The 23,771-nt window shown below is 38.7% G+C and overlaps 1 protein-coding gene across 3 annotated transcripts in view; it reads left to right on the forward strand.

The window, feature by feature from the left end:
• The first annotated feature begins 12,936 nt into the window (after positions 1 to 12,936).
• The window catches only part of EGF (epidermal growth factor), a 97,353-nt gene continuing 86,518 nt past the window's right edge, over positions 12,937 to 23,771 (forward strand). For all 3 annotated transcript variants that reach the window (XM_060088520.1, XM_060088528.1, XM_060088533.1), the window contains exon 1: positions 12,937 to 13,063. In XM_060088520.1, coding sequence (XP_059944503.1) covers positions 12,937 to 13,063 — 127 coding nt within the window. The remainder of the gene's footprint in view (positions 13,064 to 23,771) is intronic.

Consider the following 23,771-nt stretch of genomic DNA (forward strand, 5'->3'; position numbering starts at 1 on the left):
AATAAGGCTGTCACTGTGATCTCCATGTAGGTGTCAGGGGTTTGTGTTTATAAGCTACTGGAGCAAAATCTGGACGGGGATTAGAAGATGGAGCAGAGGAGGGGTAAATATTGGTACTCCCAGCCTCTCATACATTCTTCTAGAAGCACTTCATGCAGTGATATCCAGCAAACATTTATGGGGTGCCCACTATGTGTAAAACTCCTTATTAGAGTTGACAAAGTCCTCAAAGAACTCACAGTCTAAAGTGTGCATAAGTGCCTTTGGGGGTGAGCGTATGTATGTGTCGTTCACACCTACGCCTAACTAATTACAGTGCAATGTGGTAAATGCTGAAAGAGATATTAGCAAAGAGCAATAAGAACAGAGAGAAGAGGAATTTGATTCCACTCCTTAGCTAATGTCGGGCTTCCACTTTCAGTACGAGATTTAAGAACTGTGCTTGGCAGCGTCTTATAGAAGAAGTACCCAACAACATCTCAAGAGATTTGGGTCTCAGCCTGTTCTACCACTATCTAGCTGGGACACCTTTTTTTTTTTTTTCTATTGGCCTCATTTTCCTTATTTTGGTAACAGAGGATATTGGAGTTGGCTCTCCATGATTCCTTATAAAATGCTGTGATTTCTTCCTTTCAGTGGATGAACGATGGTAGTAACTGGTAGTCCCTTACACTGCCAGTCACAGCACATACTATCTTTGAGCCAAAAGACACCTTAGAATTTGTCTGGTACAACCCTCTTAATTTACAGAGAAGGAAACTAGTACCCAGAAGGATAAGCATTTTATCCAAGGTCAGAGCCATTATTGGTACCCACGTTTCCTCACTTTCATGCAGGTGAATTACCTGAAGCCAGATATTAAACTAGGAGAACAGAATTTGGTTAAGAGTTGCTGGACTAAATGTCCAGTAGAATTTGACTCAACATCATCGGCATAAAACAAATGCATGCAACCCAAGGGGATTTCAGGTGAGATACATTCCCTTAAGCAATCAACTGGATGTTCTTGACTCAAGGTAGTAAATGTGATTGGGGAAATAGCTGTGAATACCATTCTTTCTGTGCCCCAGAAATGTCACCCTTCTCTGGAATGCGATTAACTGGGTGTTCAGTAACCTTAAAAAAGCATGAAATAGATTGCTAGGTGCTGAAGGTTTTCCTTTATTCATTTTAGAATAAATGGCATGTTTACAGGAAACTAAGTAAAAGGCCTATTATTGACTTTTGGTGAGCTCGGTGCTCTCAGACTCTGGATTTGTTTATTGTTTTTATGAGTAACTTCCAGGTGAATGTTAGGTACAGAGTCAATAAGTGTGAATTGCTCCAAGCCGTGTAGCATGCTGGAAAAAATAGGAACAGAGCCATCAAATGAAGTTCCGCTTTTAAATGGATTAATTCTACCAAAGATCAACTTGTTCAAATATTAAGTGAATCCAGGCACTAAAGTCACCCCTATGCCCTCTGACTTTGCTCTCCGTCAGCCTCCTCCTTGTCGCCATCCAAGAACAGCATGGACAGCTGTGATAGAAAACAGGGTGTGTCTCTGGCTATGGGACTCAGATGCCACACACTAGATTCTCTCTCTCATTGTGGCATTTAAGGTTGAGATCAACATGCTGGCTTTTCTCCCTGGGCAGCTGGGAGGTTGCGTGGGGTCACAGGGCTTCTCACATGGGTGCATTGCTCCCCCTTCCCATTGGCCTCATTTCCTTCTAGGGTAGAAGTGATACATCTCCGCTCCCCTTAAGAGTTCCTCAGAATATTCCAAATGATCAGGCAGGTTTTTACCTTAGATTGATGCTATATTTTGGGAATGACTTCCATGAGGGAAAGCCAAAACTATCAGGCCCATGGAAGATTTTGCTATTATTGGGTTTTTGGAACCTATTTGCCTATGCGTAGATTTTTGAGGGTCTCAAAAAAAGACACACAGAGCAAGATGTTTTCCTATTCTTTTTACTTTTAACCTGCTAGTCATCTATTTCTTCAATTGACAAAGATATACCGAGTGCCTGCTCTGTGCCAGGCACTATCTCTGTATTGACAAGATGTATGTCTGGTCATATGACTTAGGAATCTGGTAGGAGACTTGGAGTAGCTCCCTCTGAGATAACTTTAAATAAAAATAAGCCAGTCACCAAGCAGTAATAATTTTAGAATCATAAAACGAAATGGGAAATTTATAATATCCAGATACTATTCCTAGTTCAAGCTTTCTTAGTTGTGTGATCATGAGTTAATTAATGTCATTGATGTTTTCTTCAGAATAAAGGAGTCCGTTGGCTTAGGAAGTAGAACCTGATTCCTGTATTACTGCAAGAACAACTCAAACTACACCAATCCCTTCAGATAAATGCCAAGCCCATTATAAATATATTGCAAATCCAGAAGACCCTATAAACTTTCATACATGAATTATCATTGATCCATTAAGAATGATTCCTAACTTTTGATTTGATTCTATGCTTTTGGTACTCCTCTCAGTAAATGTGGGAAATAAAAAACTATGCTCTTCCCCACAAATGAAAAAAATCTTCAATTTACAGCCCAAAGCCCTGCCTTTGTCTTTTAATCCCTAGGCCAAAATAATCCATATTTGACTACCCTCCTGTGGGCTATGCTTCTTATTCTAAGTATTTATGTTTTTCTCAAAGAAGGGTGAATCATGAGACCAACTGTTCTCATTGAAGTCTCAGATGTGGGTAAAGATTACTGTATATGTAATACTTGCTACAGATGAAACATTCCACATGGAAACTGTTTTAAAAATTCATAACCACATTACATTATTACTTTAACATTTATTTGAAGAAAAGAGAAACATTTAACACTATTAAACAGACAAGCTTGATAGGAAGTAATGAAATGTCTCATCTTGAAGAAACACAGTGGAGGGCCAACTCCACATATCCTTAGAAGGAATCTTGAAGGAAATACTTTAGTAAATCTGTACATCTACATCAAAAAATAGACTGAAGGAAAACTAGGTTAGTACGGTAGAAATATAAACATCATATAAAACAGTATTGATTAGGCTCATGTTTCTACCCACATATGCCTGCTTCAATAATTTTGTCAAGTAAACATCTAGTTTATTAAAAATTGTCAGAGAAAAACTGTAGCATTGAGGCTTTGTGTTTCTCTTCCAAAGCTGGAGATATATAATATGATGGATTGAAATTAATTTTCTAACAATATGGAGATTTGAAATTTTACACTAAGCATACTTTGGAGAATTACTGTACCTTAATTTAATCTCAATTTTTAAACAGAGGGTATGTTTTGGACTCCCAAACATTCTTGACATGAACTACCAAGACTAGATATATGATCCTTACCTATGAAGTGTTGAATTCCAGATGGAATTTGGAGTAGTTTAAGTGTGGCCCCGCTGGAGGTAGGGAAACATTCTAAGGGAATTGCATTCTAAATGTGGTTTTCCTTTTAATAAACAAGGCGGTCAGAAGGAGAGCACTATCAGAGGCAGCAGACCTGAGGGCAGTATTTTTAGGTTATAAAAGAACATAATGCTCTTCATCTGAAGTCAGTGGATATTTTACTTAAGTCGCCTTTAAAATTACAGCTTTAAACAACACAATCTTAACTTTAAGATTATGGGGGGTTTCCCCCCATAATGTCACTGCCTATTCAAATAAACTATTTTCAATTTTTCTGTGTTTCTTATCTGTTATACAAAATAATAAATACTGTAATTGTAGGATAGATAAGAGTTTGTATTTTTTCTATTAATTTTGTGGTAAACACTTCCCTTTTAATGACTACATCACATTCTCCTAATAATTTCTTAATTATTTCTGTTGTAAATGAAAGCTGTTTCTAATTTTTGCTATCATGACTAACAATACCTATTTGTATGATTATAACTTCTTTTTTTTTAGTGGAGAGATTATTCCTTTAGGGAGAGATTGCCAGGAGTGAGATTACATGGTCAACGCCTATGAATATTTTTACAGCTCTGAAATGTGTTGCCAAATGGCTTGCTAACAAGGTTGCACCAAATGAGAGGCGGCTCCTAAAGGTCAGACTTATTTTAATACCAGATCAACATATGTGTAATATAAAACTGACCATTTACCAACTGGGGGGAAACTAAGCATATCATTTCTCAACATATAGAACAAGAGTATAATCTAGGAATCATGCCAAAGTCTGTCATATTGTGAATGGGCTAGGTTATCAAAAACTTCAGTTCTGTTCATTTTGGTCATAATTGTAGAGTAGATTCCCTGCTGGAAGTTACATTTTGGACAAGCTGTGGCCTAAGACCCAGGTATGATAATCTCATTCTTCTTTTTGCCTCAGCACACATGGGAGGACTGAGGCTGTAACGTTTACTTGTATATACACATGGTAATCACCTTCATTTGAGGGAATGAAGAATGAAGATTATAGCTGGTTCTCAAACTCTGTGGAAACAATGTAAATTTCCTTTGAATAAAAAAGGCAGTCAGATTCTGATGTATAGTTTTAAAATACTGCACATAAGAGGTTTCATCTGCACAATGCCAGAGTTGCATAATTTTGTTATTCTTGGTTTAGCAGATACATTTCATGAAAGGTTTAAAATGAACACATGAATGCACCCAGCGAAACTGGAACCACAGGTGACCTATGACAGAATGAATCTTTTCCTTGACATAGATTTAATTCAGGTGAGCTGTCACAGGATCTGAGATTCAGTGTTTTAATTGCCCCAGAATATCTTGGTCTCAGCCAAAGTGACTAAATTCCTTCCTCTCTTCTTTCTCCAATGTACTTAAAGTCTTTGTGTAGAATTTGGAATAACACCACCTTATTGATTATTCCACAAACAAGATACTCACTTGCATTCATTCTTGGGCTTGTTTTCTTATAATCACATTTCACTTCCCTGTCTTGAGCACTGCTTCAAACTTCCGTGAAAATCCGGACATCTATTTATTTAATTTAATGGCTGCCTCTTTTTCTTATTATCTCCAGGCACAACTTTATGGATCACTGGAAAAGGCTACTTCATTTTCCAAACAACACAAATTATGGCATTCACCAGCAGCCAGAGAGACCTTAATGGGTAGAATTTTAAACATAAGGAGACACCAAAGAAGTTGACAAAAAGAGAACAGAAGGTGGCTATGGTAACCCATATTTTCCTGTTGATGCCCTGGTCTCAGGAGCTGGCATGGGGGATGGGCACACATCACATTATTAGTGAAATAAAAGCGGCCCTAGAGAGTAGTGGTTTAGGCACATACTCTAGAGTCAGACAGACATGGTGTTTGTGTCCATCTCCATCACTTAATAGCTCTGACACATTGGGCAAGATCCTTAACTTCTCTAACCTCATAGTTACCTTCTATAAAATGGAGTTAATGTCTACTTTTCATAAGGACTAAATGGAAGATTTTCTTCTTCATCTTATTCCTGATGATGGCTCCTGACTGATGGCAAGTAAAGATAGCTGATGTTTGAGAAAAAAAAACCATGATTTTGTATCATATTTTTAATTTTACATCTGGTATTGTAAGCAAAACATTAGGCTTTAGGCTCAATGAAAAAAATACTCGTATAGGAACTGTTTAGCAAGGTTGCAGGATACAAAGTCCATATATAAAACTCAATTTTATCTCTATAAAAGAGCAACGAACAACTAGAAAATAAAATCAGAGGACTATTCATTTGTAAGAGCATTCAAAAAATGTAAAATACAAATAAATTTAACAAAAGATGTGTAAAGCTCTACACTGAGAAGTCAAAAACATTGATGAGAGAAATTAAAGGAGACCTAAATAAATGGAGAAATATAGAATATTTGAGACTGGGAGGCTTAATATTGTAAAAATGTCAGCTCTTCCCCAATTTAACTATATATTCAGTGAATATATATGTGGAGAAAAATAAACTTCAACTCCAACCTCATATAATATACAAATATTAATAAAGATGAATCACAAACCCCAACATAAAAGCTTAAACCCTAAAAGTGCCTAGAAAAAAATAGGAGAATATATTGAGAGCTTGGAGTAGGCAATAATTTATTAGAGATAACACAGACAAAAATATAACTGTAAAGGAAAAAAATGATAAACTGGACTTCATCAAAACTAAAATTTTTTGCTCATCAAAAGATATTGTTAAGAAAATGAATAGATAAGGCATAGACTGGGATAAATTATTTGTAATACATAGATCTGATGTACATATTTACATATTTGTAATACATAGATCTGATGTACATATTTACATATTTATAATACATAGATCAGATTTGTATCCAGGATATATGCAAAGAACTTCTACAAATCAATAAAAATATTTAAAACACAATAAAGAAATGGGCAAAAGATGTGAATAGACATCTCACAAAAGAAGATACATGAATGATCAATTAACTTCTGAAAAGATGGTCAACACCAATATTCATCAGGGAAAGGCAAATTACAATTGCAATGTGATATTATGTTACACCTACTAAAATGTTTAAAATTAAAAAGACTCCCAATACCAAATGTAGGTGAGGATGTGGAACAACTGGAACTCACACGTATTGCTTGTGAGAATATAAACTGGAGCAGCCACTTTGGAAAAATATTTGGCCGCTTCTTATGAAGTTAAACATATACCTACCCTATGAACCTGTAATTAGGTATTAACTGAAAAGAAATGAAAACATTCATTGAGCCAAACCTGGAAACAATCCAAATGTCCATCAACAGGAGAATGGATAAACAAATTTTGATCTATTCATACAAAAGAATACTTCCCAGAGATAAAAAAAGAATGAAGTGCCGATACACACAACAACATGGATAAATAGCAAAAGCATTATGGTGAACAAAAGAAGTCAGACACAAAAGCAAACCTACTGTATGACTGCATTTCTATAAAGTTCAAGAACAGACAAAACTAACCTATAATGATAGAAATCAGAACAATGGTTGCCTGTGGACGTGGGTGGGGTTGACTGGAGGGAGCACAGGGAAATTTCAGCAGTAATGGAAACGTTTTGTCTTGGTTGAGGTGTTGGTTTAATGTGTATATACACTTACCAAAATTCATCAGGTTTTATACTTAAAATCTGTTCACTTTGTATAAATTTTACTTTAATAAAATAAAACGTGAATGCATCTCAACTGGAAGTCAGGCTGGGAAACCAAATGAAAGCAACTTAATTTATTTTGTTTGTCTGGTATTTGAAACTTTAAAAATATATCGTTTACTCAAATATTTTCTCTCCACCATCTATTTTATACATCTTTCCAATTTTAAGTTGTAAACCATGATTATTTTCACACAATTTCTGTCTGAAGGTAGAGGAATGGAGAGAAGATACTACTTCACAGTTTAATAAATATAATAAAAGCAAAGGAAGAGCTGAAAATATGGTTTGCATTTTCATGAGTTTCCAGCAAGTAGTTTTAATTATATGAAATTATATATAATTTATAGCATCTGTAGTACTCTTGTCAAGACTTCAGATGTTCTATACTTAATGGAACTATGCTTTCTATAGATTCAGTAGAACTGAAGGTCAGGGGAAAGATTGTACAGTCAACCCTCCATATCTCTGGCTTCCACATCTGCATATTCAACCAACCATTCATGGAAAATTTTTGGAAAAAAATTCCAGAAAGTTCCAAAAAGCCAAACTTGAACTTGCCACATGATAGCAGCTATTTACATAGCATTTACATTGTATTAGGTATTATAAGTAATCTAGATATGATTTAAAGTATAGGAAAGGATGTGTGTAGGTCATATGCAAATATGAAGCCATTTTATATAAGGGGCTGGAGCATCCTTGGATTTTGGTATCTGAGGGGGTCCTGGAACCAGTCCCTTGCAGATACCAAGGGACAACAGAATTGTGGATGATAGAAAAGTCAGAGTTCTTTCCATTAACTTTTGATATTTTTAGAAGTTAAAATACCTGACAGAACAATGAAGGAGGGATTGTTGGCGGAGGTCATCAAGAGGACGTGACCACCAGTTGACCTGAGGCTCTTCATCCCCTCCCCTCCCCTGCCCTTGGAATGTATGTTCTGCCCACCGTTCTCATAGCCGGAGCCATTTCAAGGACTCGGCCTTGAGAGAACAATGTGTTGTTGAGATCATCTGGATGGAATACATGACTGAACTCAGTTAAGGCCTCTACAGAAAAATTGAAGATTTTAGGGGGTTAGTGTGAAGATTTACTCATTTTGTGGGTGCCCAAGACAAGCCTTGTAAATAAGTTCCCTTACTTATTAAACCTGCCACGTACCAATCAGGAGTAGTCTGCCTCTTTCTTAGTTCTCTTCTGCCCTCTGTGTTCAGAGGCCAATTTTGATTTTCACCCAGGAACTCCTGAGGTTGCAAACCAATAGGCATGCTGGGATCACAGTCTAAAACGAGCTTTTTTTTTTTTTTTTAATTTTGTTGCTGCTTCACAGAATTAGGAATTCTATATTATGGATTATTATGGCTCTTTTAAAAATAAATACCCAGTTTCTGAAGGCTTGTTTCTTCCTCTTGGTCAGAGGAACCTTTCTAGGTGATTTGGGTGGACTTAGCTGAAAGATGGAGCATGGGTAGGACTTCTCTTTTCCTTCTTGTTTACCAAGTACTTTTAAAAATCTGATTTCTTTCATTAGAAGCATGGTATTACTTAATCTGTGCATTAAGCATAGTATTCTTTTTTTTAAAAAAAAAAAACTATTTTTCTTAAAAGCAGGTTTAGGTTTATAAAAAAAATTGTGCAGAGTACAGAGAATTCCCATATATTGCCTTCCCTCCCCCTCCCTCCAGGTTCCCTTACTATTAATACCTTGCATTAATGTGGTCCATTTGCTATAATTGATGACCCAATATTGATGCATTATTATCAACTAAAGTCCATAGTTTACATTAGGGTTCACTCCTGTTGTTGTACATTCTGTGGGTTGTGATAAATGTATAATGGCCTGTATCCACCATTATCAGATCATACAGAATAGTTTCACTGTCCTAAAAATCCTTTGTTCTCCCCCTATTCATCTCTCCTCCATCCCAAACCCTGGCAATCACTGATATTTTTATTGTCTCCATAGTTTTGCCTTTTCTGGAATGTCATATAGTTGAATTCCTACAGTATGTAGCCTTTCAAATTGACTTCTTTCACTTAGCGATATGAGTTTATGATTCCCTCATGTCTTTAGTGGCTTGATTGTTCATTTTGTTTTATTCCTGAGTGATATTCCATTGTATGGATGTACCACATTTCGTTTATCCATTCACCTATTGAAGGACATTTTCCAAAATTTGGAAATTATGAATAAGACTGCAGTAAATATTCGTGTGTAGGGTTTTTTGTGGATATAAGTTTTCAACTCATTTTGGTAAAAACCAAGGAGCACAGTTGCCCTTCTTCTTCAATACAATTTTTATATCTGGTATTCATATCTTGATAAATTGTAATTTGCCCTTGATAGCTAACTCCTGTGCCTGGGATCCTAATTTCTTGTCCTTAATACTATTTCAATTTCTGCCGTGTACGAATTGCTAAGAATGCCAGACAGATGTCAACAACTTTCTTTTTGAAGAAAAAGAAAATGTTTTCAAATCTTGTAGGAACTGTCCCGATACAATTGACACTTATTGATAGAAGTGGACCGTGAAATAATCTGTGTACTCTTTCTGTGGATGGATATTTAATAGTCACTCCTACCAAAATGCACTGCCTCGTCACTTCTGGTTCCTGTGATCATATACATCTTTCTTTTGATGATATCCCAGCCTGTTTATTCTGATCTAAAACACCATCTAGTGAGGAGAGAATCATGATTTCAGAATTCATATTCTCCATAAATGTGTGTAATATTGGAAAAAATTCTCAGCCTTTCTGATCTTCAACGTCCTCACTTGTGAAATGGGGTAATAATACCCACCTTGAAAGATGGTGTTGAGGAATGGAAGCAATGTGAATAAAGCATCTGTATTTCCTCTATGCCTGACATATTGGAAGCAATCTGTTGATGGGGCGGTGGTGGTGATGATTAATAACAGCTGTGTGTACAGCCAGGCGAATTAAGTGCTTTGTGCTTCAATAGGGAAATTTTATCTGAAGAGTTAGACTGATGACCAGCACACATAAACATATCTCCCAATAGCCTTCCTTCTCCTATTGATGTCCACTCATGTTTAAAAGCATTCAGAGCTGTCCCCTTGCCATTAACATCTAACTCTCTCATGGACCTACCAGCAGGTCCTCCCATCCAACTGCATCACCTCAGGATCTACAGATCTAATAAATAAACAATTTTTTCTTTGTCCTGTCACAAATCCTGTTGTCAGCATGGCCTTCCTCCTTCTCCAGGCCCGTCTGAAGCTTCCTAATTAATCCAGAAAGCTTTGCTGCATACTCTGGTCCACATAGTTTGTGCAATTCCCCTTCTTTCCTGACACCCTCAGAATACTTGGTGACTGGTCATTCGTTAGTTCCTGCTCATAGACTCTTCTTTGTTGTGGTGGTTAATCAACCTCAGCAAGGTCTTGAACTTAGGGACCAAGAGTTCTATTTCTTGTATTCCCTACAGTGGCCTATCACATAGAGCTCTTTAATTAATCAATGAATTAGTTAATTTGACTCAATCCCAGAAACTAAAAGGTATTAGGCAGCTCAAACCCATAAAGCTACAATAGATTTCTAGGCAGCTTTAAAATAAGGAGGTTGTTCATTTGTCCAGGAGAGGTCTAGTTTTATTTAGAAATAAGAATATGGACTTATTAAATATCTCTGGATGTCCTTTCTAGGTGGTAGCCCCTGTCCTATGTATTTGCCATCTGGGCAACCCTAGGTTGTCTCTGAATGAGCTGGGATTGACCTTTAACATGAGTCACTAATCTCAGCATCTACCATACCCATGTTGACTCCACCATTTCCTAAGGGGCTTATGCTCAACGTTAATGACCACATTAGCCCAAGTGACATGTAATTCAGAAAGCAAGATTTTTTACAACAAAAATAATAGGAGATTCAAAATCCAAATAGAATATATTTGTGGGTTATTTCATATTTGTGTTCATGTTATTCTCCTCTCTCTTCTCCACTAACATAGACTGTCCTCTAAGCAAGCTCCTTCTACTGCTGTCACCTGCGACACCCGCAATGCATTTGCTGGAGGGGAAGCTCATTAACAAGGTTAGTAACTCAGTGCAGGGTATTTGTAGGACATTCATTCTGAGTCTTGAGTCTGAGTCCAGAAAGCAATGGAATATTCCACGTATTCCCCCCACCCCAACCCCGTGACTTCTGCTGCCCCCTAGGGTCTGTTTCTCCTGTAAGGGGTCAGAGCTGCCTGGCAGAGGCTGGCTGAAATCAGAGGAATCTTGACTTTAGCTGTTTCAGAAAAGTGACCCAGTATTTGAAAATGACGAGAACAGAATTAAACATGAGTAAAAGGCTTGGAGTCGTTCCCGTTCTCCATAAGGGGTGTTCACCAGCGTGACTGTTATTTTTGTGACTATCGCTTTATCTACATTTTGACTAGCACTGGGAACACTACCTCTGGGCAACTTAAATGAAAGCTTGTTTTCCAGGATGAAATAAATTGGCAGAAATTTCCATTGTTCATCAAATCTGGTGTAAATGGTTTGCCTGAGATGGATATTTCTGGGTCCTGGGTGCACTCCTGAAGAAATAACTGCTGCTGTTCCAAGTAGAAAGTGGTCGAGGAGACAGCTATTCCACACTTGCAGCTTTTATTTTCTATCACTGAGATGTGAAAAGATAGCCTAAACTATCTGAGAAGGAACAGCATTCAGCTCTGCTGGATTTCCAATGCTTCCCAGATTTTGTGCTATTAGCTTATTTTTTCCAACACTGCTCTATGATAACAATCCCCTCCTTTCCCTGCACTCCTGGCCCCTCACGATGTTTTATTATGGTCCTGCTGAAAGAAAAGGTGTCTGTGCATACTGTAGCTCTTCATCTGGCGTCAGGGATTTCCCTTTGATTTGGAAAGAATAATCTTTCAAATTCCGCTATAAAATATACAGGAGGGAGAAAGATTAAGCTCCAGGAATGTGCACTGGTGTTGACATTCATTCAAATAATGAGCTGAAGGTCATTTTTCTTTAATATTGCTCAGGTGAGTGATCAATTGCTCTAAACTCTGCATCATCAGCAGTGCTGTTCACCACTGATTTATACAACGTGGTTTAACTTTGTCTCCATCCTTCCAGATATTCAAACGTAGCCAATATTCAGCAGGTACCTCCAAGACATCACGAGCAACTCCCCAGCCCCCTCCTTGCTCTTCCCCTGGTTCTGCCCGGAATGTTTATGGTGAATAGCCAGCTATCTCCTCCTTGGCAACCGTCCATGCTTTCCTGTAGCTGGAATTGCCCACATTCGCATTTGCAAACAGAGGCTCACTCAAGTGTTGCTAAAGGAGAGGGGTGGAGCCGAAAAGCTTTAAAAAGGAAAGGGGAGTCACTCTACTTTTCCAAAAGAGAAACTCGTGTTTGGGGAGGAATCATATGTCCATATTTCTTCTTTCAGCCTCATGAAGGGTCGTGGTTGGAACTTTCCACCAATTCTTTCCTCTTTTTTTTTTTCCTCTCTCTAGCCTTGGCCCTGCTGCTTTGCCTGTCACAGTGAAGTCCGCGGCAGGCCTCCAGTGCATGGCTGTTAAACTCTGCGAAATTTGTCATAAGGGTGTCAGGTATTTCTTACCGGCTTCCCAAAAACTTAGATAAAGAAATCTTTCCCTGGAGTGTCCCCTTCAGGCTGCATTTTGACGCTGTCTTGAGTTGAAGGAGAAGGAGCTCGAGGGCAACAGGGCAGCAGAGGAAAAGATGCCCCAGGGCTGCAGGCCAACCCGGGTGGACGCGCTGGGGGTCAGACATACCCACCTTGCTCGGGCTATGCTCAAGCAGAGTCAACTTATTTTCTATTGAGAGTTCAAGCCCGTCAAGATTATGCTGCTGTTCCTTATCCTTCTGTTGCCGGTAGTTTTTAAATTTAGTTTTGTTAGCCTCTCAGCACTGCAGCGCTGGAGCTGTCCTGAAGGCTCTCCCTCGGGAAATGGGAATTCTACTTGTGTGGGTAAGTAACTCCATCAAAAGGAGTTCCGTCTTCCCGGGAACTGCCCTCAGATACCTGTTCATTCCGTCTTGCATACTTGGACATTTTTTTTTGTTTTTTTGGTTTGTCTTTGGGTGTGTATATTTGCTTCCTTTTTGTTTTCTAATGCTGGCTGTTAGAGCTAATCTGCTACTAACTATAAAAATTCATGGCTCTCAAATTGTTCTTCTGTGTGTGAGTGAATAGGTCTTATTTTTAACTAGCTGAGCATTTCACATAAACCTCCGTCTTGATTCTGACATGAGGAGTGATTAAATACTTAGTTGATTAGCTTTATACGGGAAACTGGGGAAACAGATGGATTTTTTTTTTTTTTTTTTTTGAGACTGTCTCTAAGCCATGAAGAAAAAATATCCTCCTTCGGATAAATTTGTTTAAGAACTCAGAGGCTGCTAACACCCAGTGAAAAATGGGAAGGGAATTGGGCACAAAAGTGATTCTATCATTGTCAAAGTTAAGCTAAGTTTCAAGTTAAACCTCCTCCCATCCTCCCTCACTGCTGTTTCTGAAGCTCTGATGCAGCTCCAGTTTTTAGTAACAGGTGCATTGTAATTTTGGGAACTGCTAAGAAATGCTAATATGCCACAACCCCTCCCATATTAAATGAGTTTTTAATCAAGAGTCAGTGGGAATTCTACTGAATGTAAAATAGCAATCCTGAGTAAGGACTTTGGCTGAAAAAATGTCTCTTCCCCCGCCCCCTCCTCGATTCATTTAATTTAATCCTTGGGTGGGTCTCCAACCTGCTGCTCAAACAAGTTAGACATTTCCATCCATTACAGACCATGAACTGCCCTAATATTCCTTTCTTGGCATTTTGCCCTTCTGAGAAGAGGGCTAGCTCCCAAAAAGAGGTAGATTGAAGGAAATACAGTAAATTTTCCAGAAGAGAAGCCTCTGGAATATAGCATGAAATAGTGGGAATAAAGGGAACACTTCTGAGGCAAACAGCTGTTGTTGGGCTCCTGTCCTGGCCGTCCCGTAAAGGAAGTTACCAGTGAGGAAGTCAGGGCCCTGTCACCAGGCAGCATTTACTGGAACAGGTGAGCAGAGCCCTAGGGTACTGGAAGGAAAGACTGCGTTCTAGTTATCTCCATGTCCTCAGCACCTAGAACATTTCTGCTCTCATAGTATATGCTCAATAAATTCTTGCTGAATGAATAGAGTGTGTTTCCCTGGTCTGCTAATCAAGGCCCTGAAGAATAGTAATGAAAAGGGAATGACAAAAGACAAAAATGACCTCATGAGCCTGTTACACAGCTGTTGGAGACATAGCTTTCCACATAGTCATGTCGAGTGGACTGGACCGCTTTGGGGTGGAAGTAGTTGGCAAGTGATCAGAGTCAGGCACTGCCATCTGCATGGGATGAGGAGAGATAGTGGGAGCCTCTCAAGAAGCAGAACCTGAGAGAGCAAAAATAGTATGAAAATGAACTTTTACTCATGGCTTTAGAGTCTCAGGGAACACCCCGATCCCTGCTAGCAAGTGAGTCTGCACCTCAGGCTTCTTGCCCCCCCGCTGCCAGTGGCTCAGAAGTGCCTTCACTGAGGCTGGTTGAAGAAATAAACTTGAAGCCCAGGATAGAGACAATGAGTTAAGGAGACTGTGTCACGGAGTGGAAGGAACAGAGGTTTTAGAAGCAAACATACCTCATTTCAAATCCATGCTACCTACTTAATACTTGAGCTACAGTGGAATATTGCTGAAAAATAATAATGCCCCCTTTCAGAATTGTGTGGATTCCATGAGATAACACGGGAAATGCACCTGCCACGGAGGCTAGCAGATTGTGCTCAATAAAATTCCTCTGGGCTCCATATCTTGGCTAAATCTCTTTGATCAAATCCTATCACAAAATGCCTTACTTGAACACTGCAGTGACATGGCACAGACCCCACGGAGGGTGGAATGTCTGGATGCCGCTTTGTGACTCTGTCTCTTTGCTCCCTTGTTCCTTGCAAGTCACAGGTTTAAAGCCCCTACTTGATACTCCACGTCTCCTGTTAGCTGATAACTGCCTGGGTCACACCCTATGCCCCATGCATTTCAGAGGATAGTATTTCTCCTCTCTAAATAGATACGGTGCCATCATCTATTTTTCCTCTAATTAAGTTCTACTTGCCTTATTCCTTGCCCCTGGCATTGAGACAGACCACCTGTAGCCAGCCTGACCCAGCAGGAAGAATGCTTTGTGGTCTGATTCAGGTAACTTTATGCAACGTAGTCTTGCATGTGACTGTGAACCAGAGAAAACAAGTGATAACAACACAGAACTGGGTTTTCTTCATTTCTTCCCTCCCCTACACCTCCTGCTTTTTTTTTTTTTTTTTAAATCAACTGTGTATTCTGTTAGCTTCTGTTTGAACTACAGTACATAAGGAGAGCAGTAAGGAAAACTGCTGGCCAGTGGCTTCTGAACTTTCAAGCCTATTTGCCCTGGAGGAGAAATAGCAGTTGAAAAGGAACTGTTCCTGTTTTATATCTGTACCTGCGTTATTTATATGAACTTTCCTGGTAAATAGAGTGAAGAAGAAGTACAGGTCAAGCCTCAGAGAGCTGGCTGCAGGCTGGATCCTAGGGCACTAGTTAGGCAAGTGGGGAGATCACTTTTAGCAGCAAACAGTGAAATCACTAATTTCAGCACAGGTTAAGGCTTGGTCAGCTTCCCAGTCAAGTGCAAACCAGAGGAACTCCATGATCAAAATCTTGTTTGTTTTTTCAGCCAGAGTTAACGCAAAAGCTTTTTCAAAAAAATCTAACTGCAAAGAAATTACAGGAATGATCTTTTATGCATACCACGTGAAAAAAAGCATCACCTAAATACTCAGTGGTTTGTGGTCTTTGAGGGGTAGTAGAGCTTAGTGGTAAAGAGCTTAAATTTTGGAAACTGCCTGCCTGGGTTCAAATCCCAGTTCTGCTGCTTGTGAACTGTGTGTCATTTTCCTCAGTATCAAATAAAGATAACTACCCCCTCCTCCAAGGATTGTTGTCAGGATTGTGTTAAAGTATTTGTTTTCAATGCTGGCCGTACATTAGAACCACCAATGGGGTTAGCATCCGGTTGGTGTGAGTGAGTCAGAGTCCCTTCTGGAGGTGGAACCTGGGCATTTTTTTCTGTTACTCTCCCTTGGTGATTTCAACAGGCATAATGGGCAGCCTGGGTTTAGGGCCACTGAGTTAATACATGTAAAGTGCACAAAACAGAGCCTGGCATGTAATAAGCACTCAATAAGTCTTAGCTGCTATTAATATTTTTATTGTTGTTAACATTATTTTATTGGTGGGAATAGTAGTAGTATCTTCTAAATATGGCTTAGTTTCTTCTATAATAATTGAATTTCTTTTACACATGGAAAAATGCCACATTGAAAAAACCCAATGACAGTTTTATAACATTACAATTTGTAGTCAAAATAATTTCAACATACATAACTTGTATTTCTGTGCTCAAAAGAAATGTTTATTAAAAACACAGAACTGTATCAAACTGGTTTGAGTGAGTGCCCTTGTGGAACTGCAGCTCCAATATTTGCCTTTCTGTGACATCAACTGATAAAAAATTCCACTGTGTGCAAAGTAAGTCTGCTTGTTAGATTTCTTACCAGTAGTGATTTTAACAACAGCAAAAAACAAGCCACTTGAAAGTATTTAAATTTCTTATGTATTTTTCCTTATGTTTGGAACCAATTTCCCTAAGATTTGTAAAGTTGTTGAGGGCATATAAAGGAATGATAAATTAGTTCTTCAAATGAATTTACTTTTTTGGGCTAGTTGAGGGTTGTCCATTTTATTTGACATTCAATTTAGAAATTGGAAGGCGAGACTTATTTGCTTATTTCAGAGTAGAGCAAATAATTGTTTCCCATCAAAAGTAAATGGACTAGTAATTTGGCTTAAGTAAATTCAGAATCTTACTTTATCATCTACAAATTTGCCTTCATAAAAAATCCATTTGAAATAATTCCTTGTGTAGAATAAATGGTTGGGCTTTTTTTTTTTTTAAACATCAGTAGTCTCCAAACTCCCTTCCATCTGTAAAAAAAAAAAAGTTAAAATGTGGACATATGCTCCCAAAACACGTTTATTTATCAGTTACTTACATAATATATATACTGATATTATGAACATTATACAACACATAACATTTCGAACATTTTCTTTCCACACAATAATGAACCATCTTACAATCTCTAAGTGGTTACACATCCTACTTGGGAGAGACTGTTTCAGAGAACTAGTAAAATGATGGAATAAATGCTTCATCCTTCTTCCTTATTAGCTCAGCTCCTTTCACTTAAGCATGAAGAGAAAAGCAAAAAGGTTGCTAAGTTTTTTTTTTAAAGTAAAGGGGAATTATTCATAGTGAATGAGTTTTTTCAGAATATGTAATTGTAGAAATAAAAATTGATCTCCCCAGTTGGTTAACTTAACGCCCCAGGATCCCTCCTGAAGTAGGGTTGCACTGAAATTCTGCCATAAGGGCCAGAAGAACAGACCACATCCCTAAGAATGGGTTGGAGTTTCATAAATCCCAAAGCTCTATGGCCTGCTGGGGTCATAGTATCTTAGGATTTTAAAATAAAAATGGTCTGTGTCTCCATCTCATGTTCTGGAGGAACTCATTCTCTCCCTCCTCTATCCTGGAGGATTGCTGGGCGGGGACGGTGATGTGGAAGGAAAGGCTCTGTGTCCACTTGGTCCTTCCACTGAATTATTGACTACTGTGTGCCTTGCTTCCCTCACGTGCTGTCCCTTTCCCACACTCCATTACCTCACACCCACACCACCCTGTTTCACTCCTCAGAAAAGCCAGTGCCTTGGGCTGTGAGGGTACAAACTTTAACTGAAGGCTTGGGGCAAAAAAAAAAGTGATGGTTGGGGCTTCCCTGGTGGCGCAGTGGTTGAGAGTCCGCCTGCCGATGCAGGGGACACGGGTTCGTGCCCTGGTCCGGGAAGATCCCACATGCCGCAGAGCGGCTGGGCCCGTGAGCCATGGCCGCTGAGCCTGCGCGTCCGGAGCCTGTGCTCCGCAACGGCAGAAGCCACAACAGTGAGAGGCCCGCGTACCGCAAAAAAAAAAAAAAAAAAAAAAAAAAAAAACCCAAAAACGTCATGGTCACGTCCTGATCCAGCACATCAAACAACTAGAACAAAATGTTTTTCATTCTTGTACTTAAAAGTTAAATAATTGTTTTGTGTGGAAAAGCCTTACCCACCATCCTCTCTTGAGCGCCAGCTTCTCGCCACATTTAGCCACCCCCGTTTCTCTCTCAGTGACCTTGATCTACACCTAGTCCTCTTTTTCTCGGCCTCCTTCATTTGTTTCAGGCAACCATTGTAGATTTATTCCTCCTCCAATTCTGTTTGCTTGATCATATCCTAGGCCTCTCTTTATAAATAATAATTTAAAAACCTTAAAAAATTTCTAAATAGTACACTGGAGTGTTTTCGTAAAAACAAAACAGTTGTTTCTCAGAAGAGAAATTCTGGCCACAGGTTAAACCAATCTTTTCGCTTGTCTTTCCACAATGGGGAAGTGTTAAGTTTGAGACAGAAGAGAAGACCAGGTGGTGGGAATGCCACGTGAAGCGGAGACTTTTCCTGAACTCTCAGGGCTGCAGAGTTCCAGGGTTAGGGGAGCCCTTTCTCTGGCCCGGTGGACACAGGTCAGAAGTGAGGTAGGGCACTGCCTTGAAAAGAGACCTTCATAAGTCTGGTCTTGGCCAGCCATTGTAAGGTGGGTTGTTCTTCTTTTCTATTAATCACTAGTCATTAAAGAAGGTCTGATTAAAAGTTAAAGATTGATCTCCCTTGCGCTGAGGAAAATGAGCAAAAGGCCAGTCCCACGTTTCAGGTGAAATAGTAGAATGAGTGGCAGGTAGGAGGGACTGTCTTCCACAAGCACTGTGACTCCACAGTGATGTGGCCGGAATGGGAGGAGGACGGATGAGAGCCACCAGTGGGTGAAGATGAGAGAGGCAGAATATTCCCCAGTCAGTGGTCTGTTATTAAGAGAATCAAATTGTTTGGATTACAAAGCAATTACGATGTCTCCTCTCTTATTTTTATCATTGACCCGTAGATTCTATTGTACTAATTTATTTAGATTAATTTATATATTGTCTCTTAATCCAGACGGTTAAAAAATCAAACATTAGACCTCAGATGAAAGGAAACAGAAATTCCTTACCTGGGAAACTCGTCTTCTAAAATCTATTCAACATTCTTAACCTTTTAGTCACTTTGATTATAGTGGAGAAAAATCAAAAAGAAACTAGTGACTTTCCAATATGTGTAAATTGCCTGATCTAAGATATTTCAGCAATTACTTTAATGAAATAGTTTTGCAAACCTGTTCTGAGGAAAAAAATTAAAGACTCAGTAGCTAGCCGCAATAGCTGGAGAACTTTTCCAGAATGTCCAGGTCAGTTTTAAACAATGTACTTTCTTTCAAGGAATTTCTCAGTATTTTTCAAGAAATTCTCAAATTCCACAAAGCAGTTTAGTGTTTAGTTAAGTTTTAGTAATAACTCCAAATTTGAGCAATCCTAGAGCTAGGGAACAAAATGTTAGTTTCACTGTGTTATAGTTTCTAATGTTAGAATTAACTTTAAGAAAGAACCAGGAACAAAAACAACAACAGCAACAAAGAAAACCTTGAGCATTGAAACATAATTGTACCCACTATCTATTTACTTCTTGCCTACAGGTGAATACTTTCATCCAGAACGCTAAAACTACTCACCATGAAGGGAGTATTACCTGGATATTAGGTGAACCAGGAATGCAGAATTATTTTGTAAGGATTCTTTATTAACAATAATGTTAATACAAATATTAGCTTTGGGGCTTCCCTGGTGGCACAGTGGTTGAGAGTCTGCCTGCCGATGCAGGGGACACGGGTTCGTGCCCCGGTCTGGGAAGATCCCACCTGCTGCGGAGCAGCTAGGCCCGTGAGCCGTGGCTGCTGAGCCTGCGGGTCTGGAGCTTGTGCTCCACAACGGGAGAGGCCTGCGTACCACAAAAACAAACAAACAAACAAACAAAATATTAGCTTTGCATACCATCACTCCAGTCATGTCCCCAGCTGTCCCATTTGCTGGGACCCACAACAAGAAGATGACTGAGATCCAGGCCTGAAAGGATGTGTAATGTTTTTGTCAGGTATAGAAGAAAAAATTACATTAAACAGAAGACCTTTATACTTCTTGAAAGATCTAGCCATATCTGAAAACACATTGTATTTTATATGGCCAATGTAACTAACCTCTGAGGGCAGTTGTGGAATAATACATGTAAATACATGTATGTCTTTCTTTAGGAGATCTTTTCCTTAACGTTATCATTCAAAACTTTCCTTTGATGCTGGAAATTAATGTATAGAAACTTCAGTCATTTTAGCCAAATGCAAGGCAGGAACTTCTGCTCTCATCACCTCTTGACCTTTCTAAGTCCGAAGTTTGAATTGTTGTGTGCATCTCTTTTCACTTATGACCTTGATTTTCATGTTCTCCCAAGCCTGGCCATGCTAATGTCGCTCAGTGTCTGGATTTCCCAAGTATTTCCCAGGATACTTAGCACACTGGAGTTTGTGTGAGAATGACAGTGATTCATGGTGGGCACTGATTTATTTGCAAAGTACCCTCCAGTGTAGGATAGACGAAACCTTTCAGAGAAAGGCACTACCTTCTTCCTCCATTCTGAGACACCTATCAGGGTGCTACGGATTAGCTTTGTGTGTAGTAAGTGGATTTCATTCATGGGGTGGTTCTTTTTGTGGGTAGTTCGTTGCTAGGATACACAGACAGTCCTAACAACTTCATGGCAGCTGTCTTGTTCTTTAGCACATGGTGTGTCTGTTGAGAAATAGTATTTTATTTTGTTCACTTCAATGCTTTTCTGGTTAAAATTTCAGAAGCTTGAAGAAGGATCTTTCTTCTTCCATGAGCTATCCTTGTATAAACAGGTCAAAGATGGAAGACCCCATCAAACACAACACTGTCATAACATATGGCTGTTGACATGAATCCTCTGCATTTTGGGTCCTTCCCTTATGAGGTTTCAAAACATGCCTAGAGATAGAAGCTACCAGGGATCTTCTGGTGTTTTTTTCCCTTCCCCCTGAAGCATGCAATTGTTCTGTTTACTACAGGAATTTAATCTTTCCTTGGTTTGCAAGGAAATTGCAAATGTTACTATCATTAATGTTAATTTACCCGGTGTGTGGAAATATATATCTTTTAGATTGAGGCAATGTTGTTGAGAATTTTAAAAGCTCTAAGTGGATCAAAAGTCTTATTGTGTTTTGGGAAACATTTGAAAAATTTCTGAAAGTTTTATATTTCTTGGCTATTCTAATGAATCATGGCAAAAATTTCACCTAAGAGGAAAAAAATAAGGTATGTGAAGAAAACTTTCCATTGTGAATCTTAATGCATTTGTAAAGTACCCAGTAATGCTCATCAGAGGATGATTGGAGACTGTCTTTCAACATTGATGTGTTATCTTCTGGAACAGAAAGCTAAATAGAAGCACCTTTTGCATGGATATCCCTCTTTAATGCAGACTGTGTTGATGCATATAAAATGACCAGGTTTTATTCCTTCCAATAGACGAATAAAATGCCATTTTTCAAACAGAGGATGTATTTTTAGACAGAGTGAATTGTGGTTGGTGCTTTACACGAGTGGATTGATCTTGTCCCAGGAAAAACTGGAGCTATTTTGGAGAGGTGGTGGTTCCAGTGTCGCACTTCCTTGTTGCCTTGCTTTGCGTGAAGGAGTCCTCTCACGCCTAGTCAGTGCACTATGCCTGGCAGGTTCTGATAGGCCTTAGCTGTTGAAATGGACAAAGTCCAGTTATGTAGCTGATATGAGCTGCTAATACTTACCTCACAGGATTGTTACGAAGACTAAATAAATTTATTCGTATAAGGTGCTTAGGATCTTGCCTGACACACAGCGAGTTCTCAGTAAATATTAGCTATTACGCTACCAAATACCATAGCTAAGACATATTAGAAACACCTTTGCTTTGTGTAATTTTTCTAATACCTGTTTCTTCAGATTTTCAACAGTTCTTAGAGAAACCTGAAGTTGGTTTCTTGGCATGAGCCAAGTCCTAACAATCATCTAGGGTATTCTCTGTGATTTGTTACTATCCTTGATGATAAAGTAGGGTACAAAATCCCCAATTAATTAATTTTTCTAAGTAATTATTCTTAGAGTTTGTCACATTTGCCTTCAACATTCCAAGAAACTTATATGAAGTATTTTTCTCTGTATTTATATAGCAATGCCTACAGCTAGGGCCCAGAAATTAGCACTGGTCAGGGTGGTATAATAAGAACAATGGAATTGGACTCAGGAAACATCTAAGTTCCAACACTTCTTCATTTTCTTTTCTTTCTGTCTGTTCATCTAGAAACGTTCAGAATTCAGTATCTATAGGCAAATATTTGTTTAGCCTTGCAATATGAGGAACACGATTGTAAAGGTAGGAAAAGGAGAAGATAATTGTGTTGGTTATAAATGAGACCAACACCAAATTTTGTACATTCAAAAATTTTTTACAGATTTAATCAATTGATTAATTTTGTAGACTTCTTTCAGGAGTTGAGCTTTTGGTGTCACTTGGGGCAGGTTTTTTGCTTTAGGTTATTGTTTTATTTCCTTTATTAGAGCTCATAATGACACATTATTGATTTGGTATTTTAAGTTTAGAGAAGCAGAGAGATGGAAGAATTTCACAGAAAATAGGGGTTAAGATGAATAACATCTATTTATGAATTTACCACAAGCTTAGGATTCTTTCAAAAATGCAGCAAACAACGAAACTATTGAATTCTGTAAGACAGGCAGGTTAGAAATTGATAAATGTTAGATTAGAAAGGACCTTCATAAATCATCCAGCCCAACTGCCTCATGTTACAGATGAGAGGTTGAAATCCAGAGGGATGAACTAACTCACCAGGTTCCTAAGAGAACTGGAATTCAGGACCCTCAAGTCATTTTACAATATATACCAAGCACATGTTACCTCCCACAATTGATGTTGAAAACCCATCAATGTAATGATTTTATTACTTCTTTCGATTGAAAAGTATTAATAATGTTAAGTTAGTGTAAGGAAAGTCTCTTACTAGCTCTCTATGTTGAAAGCGCTTTGAAAGCAGGACTGAGATTTCCTTTTATAAATACACCAATTATACCAATGAATTAATTCAAATCAATTCAACAAATATTTATTGATCATCAGTTATGTGTTTGGACTGACAGTGATGACATCACTGATCCAGATGCCCAGGGTATCCTGAGGGACAGTGAGGTTCTCAGCTTAGAGGGCGAGGTGTGGGTGGGCCACAGTTTACCTGATGCCTTATGGACCATATTAGTTGGTTTTATCAAAGCAAACTCTTACAAAATCTAACAAGTGACTTAAAAACCCTCCTGCAAAGGAGGTAAAGATGGCAGACAATGCTAATAATGCAAGCCCAAGAAGATAATGAGGAAAGAACAGCACTGACCTCTTATTCTTAGAATGAGCTCTTTGTTGGCTGCATAAGGGATAAAAACATTTAGATTTGACAAAAAGGAGAAATTAACAAGAAGGAAGCCTGAAAAATGGATTTATGCTTACTACTATTATTAGTGATAAATCTCGAAACAA

This window comes from Mesoplodon densirostris, chromosome 1, assembly GCF_025265405.1.
Source record: "Mesoplodon densirostris isolate mMesDen1 chromosome 1, mMesDen1 primary haplotype, whole genome shotgun sequence".
Taxonomy (NCBI): domain Eukaryota; kingdom Metazoa; phylum Chordata; class Mammalia; order Artiodactyla; family Ziphiidae; genus Mesoplodon; species Mesoplodon densirostris.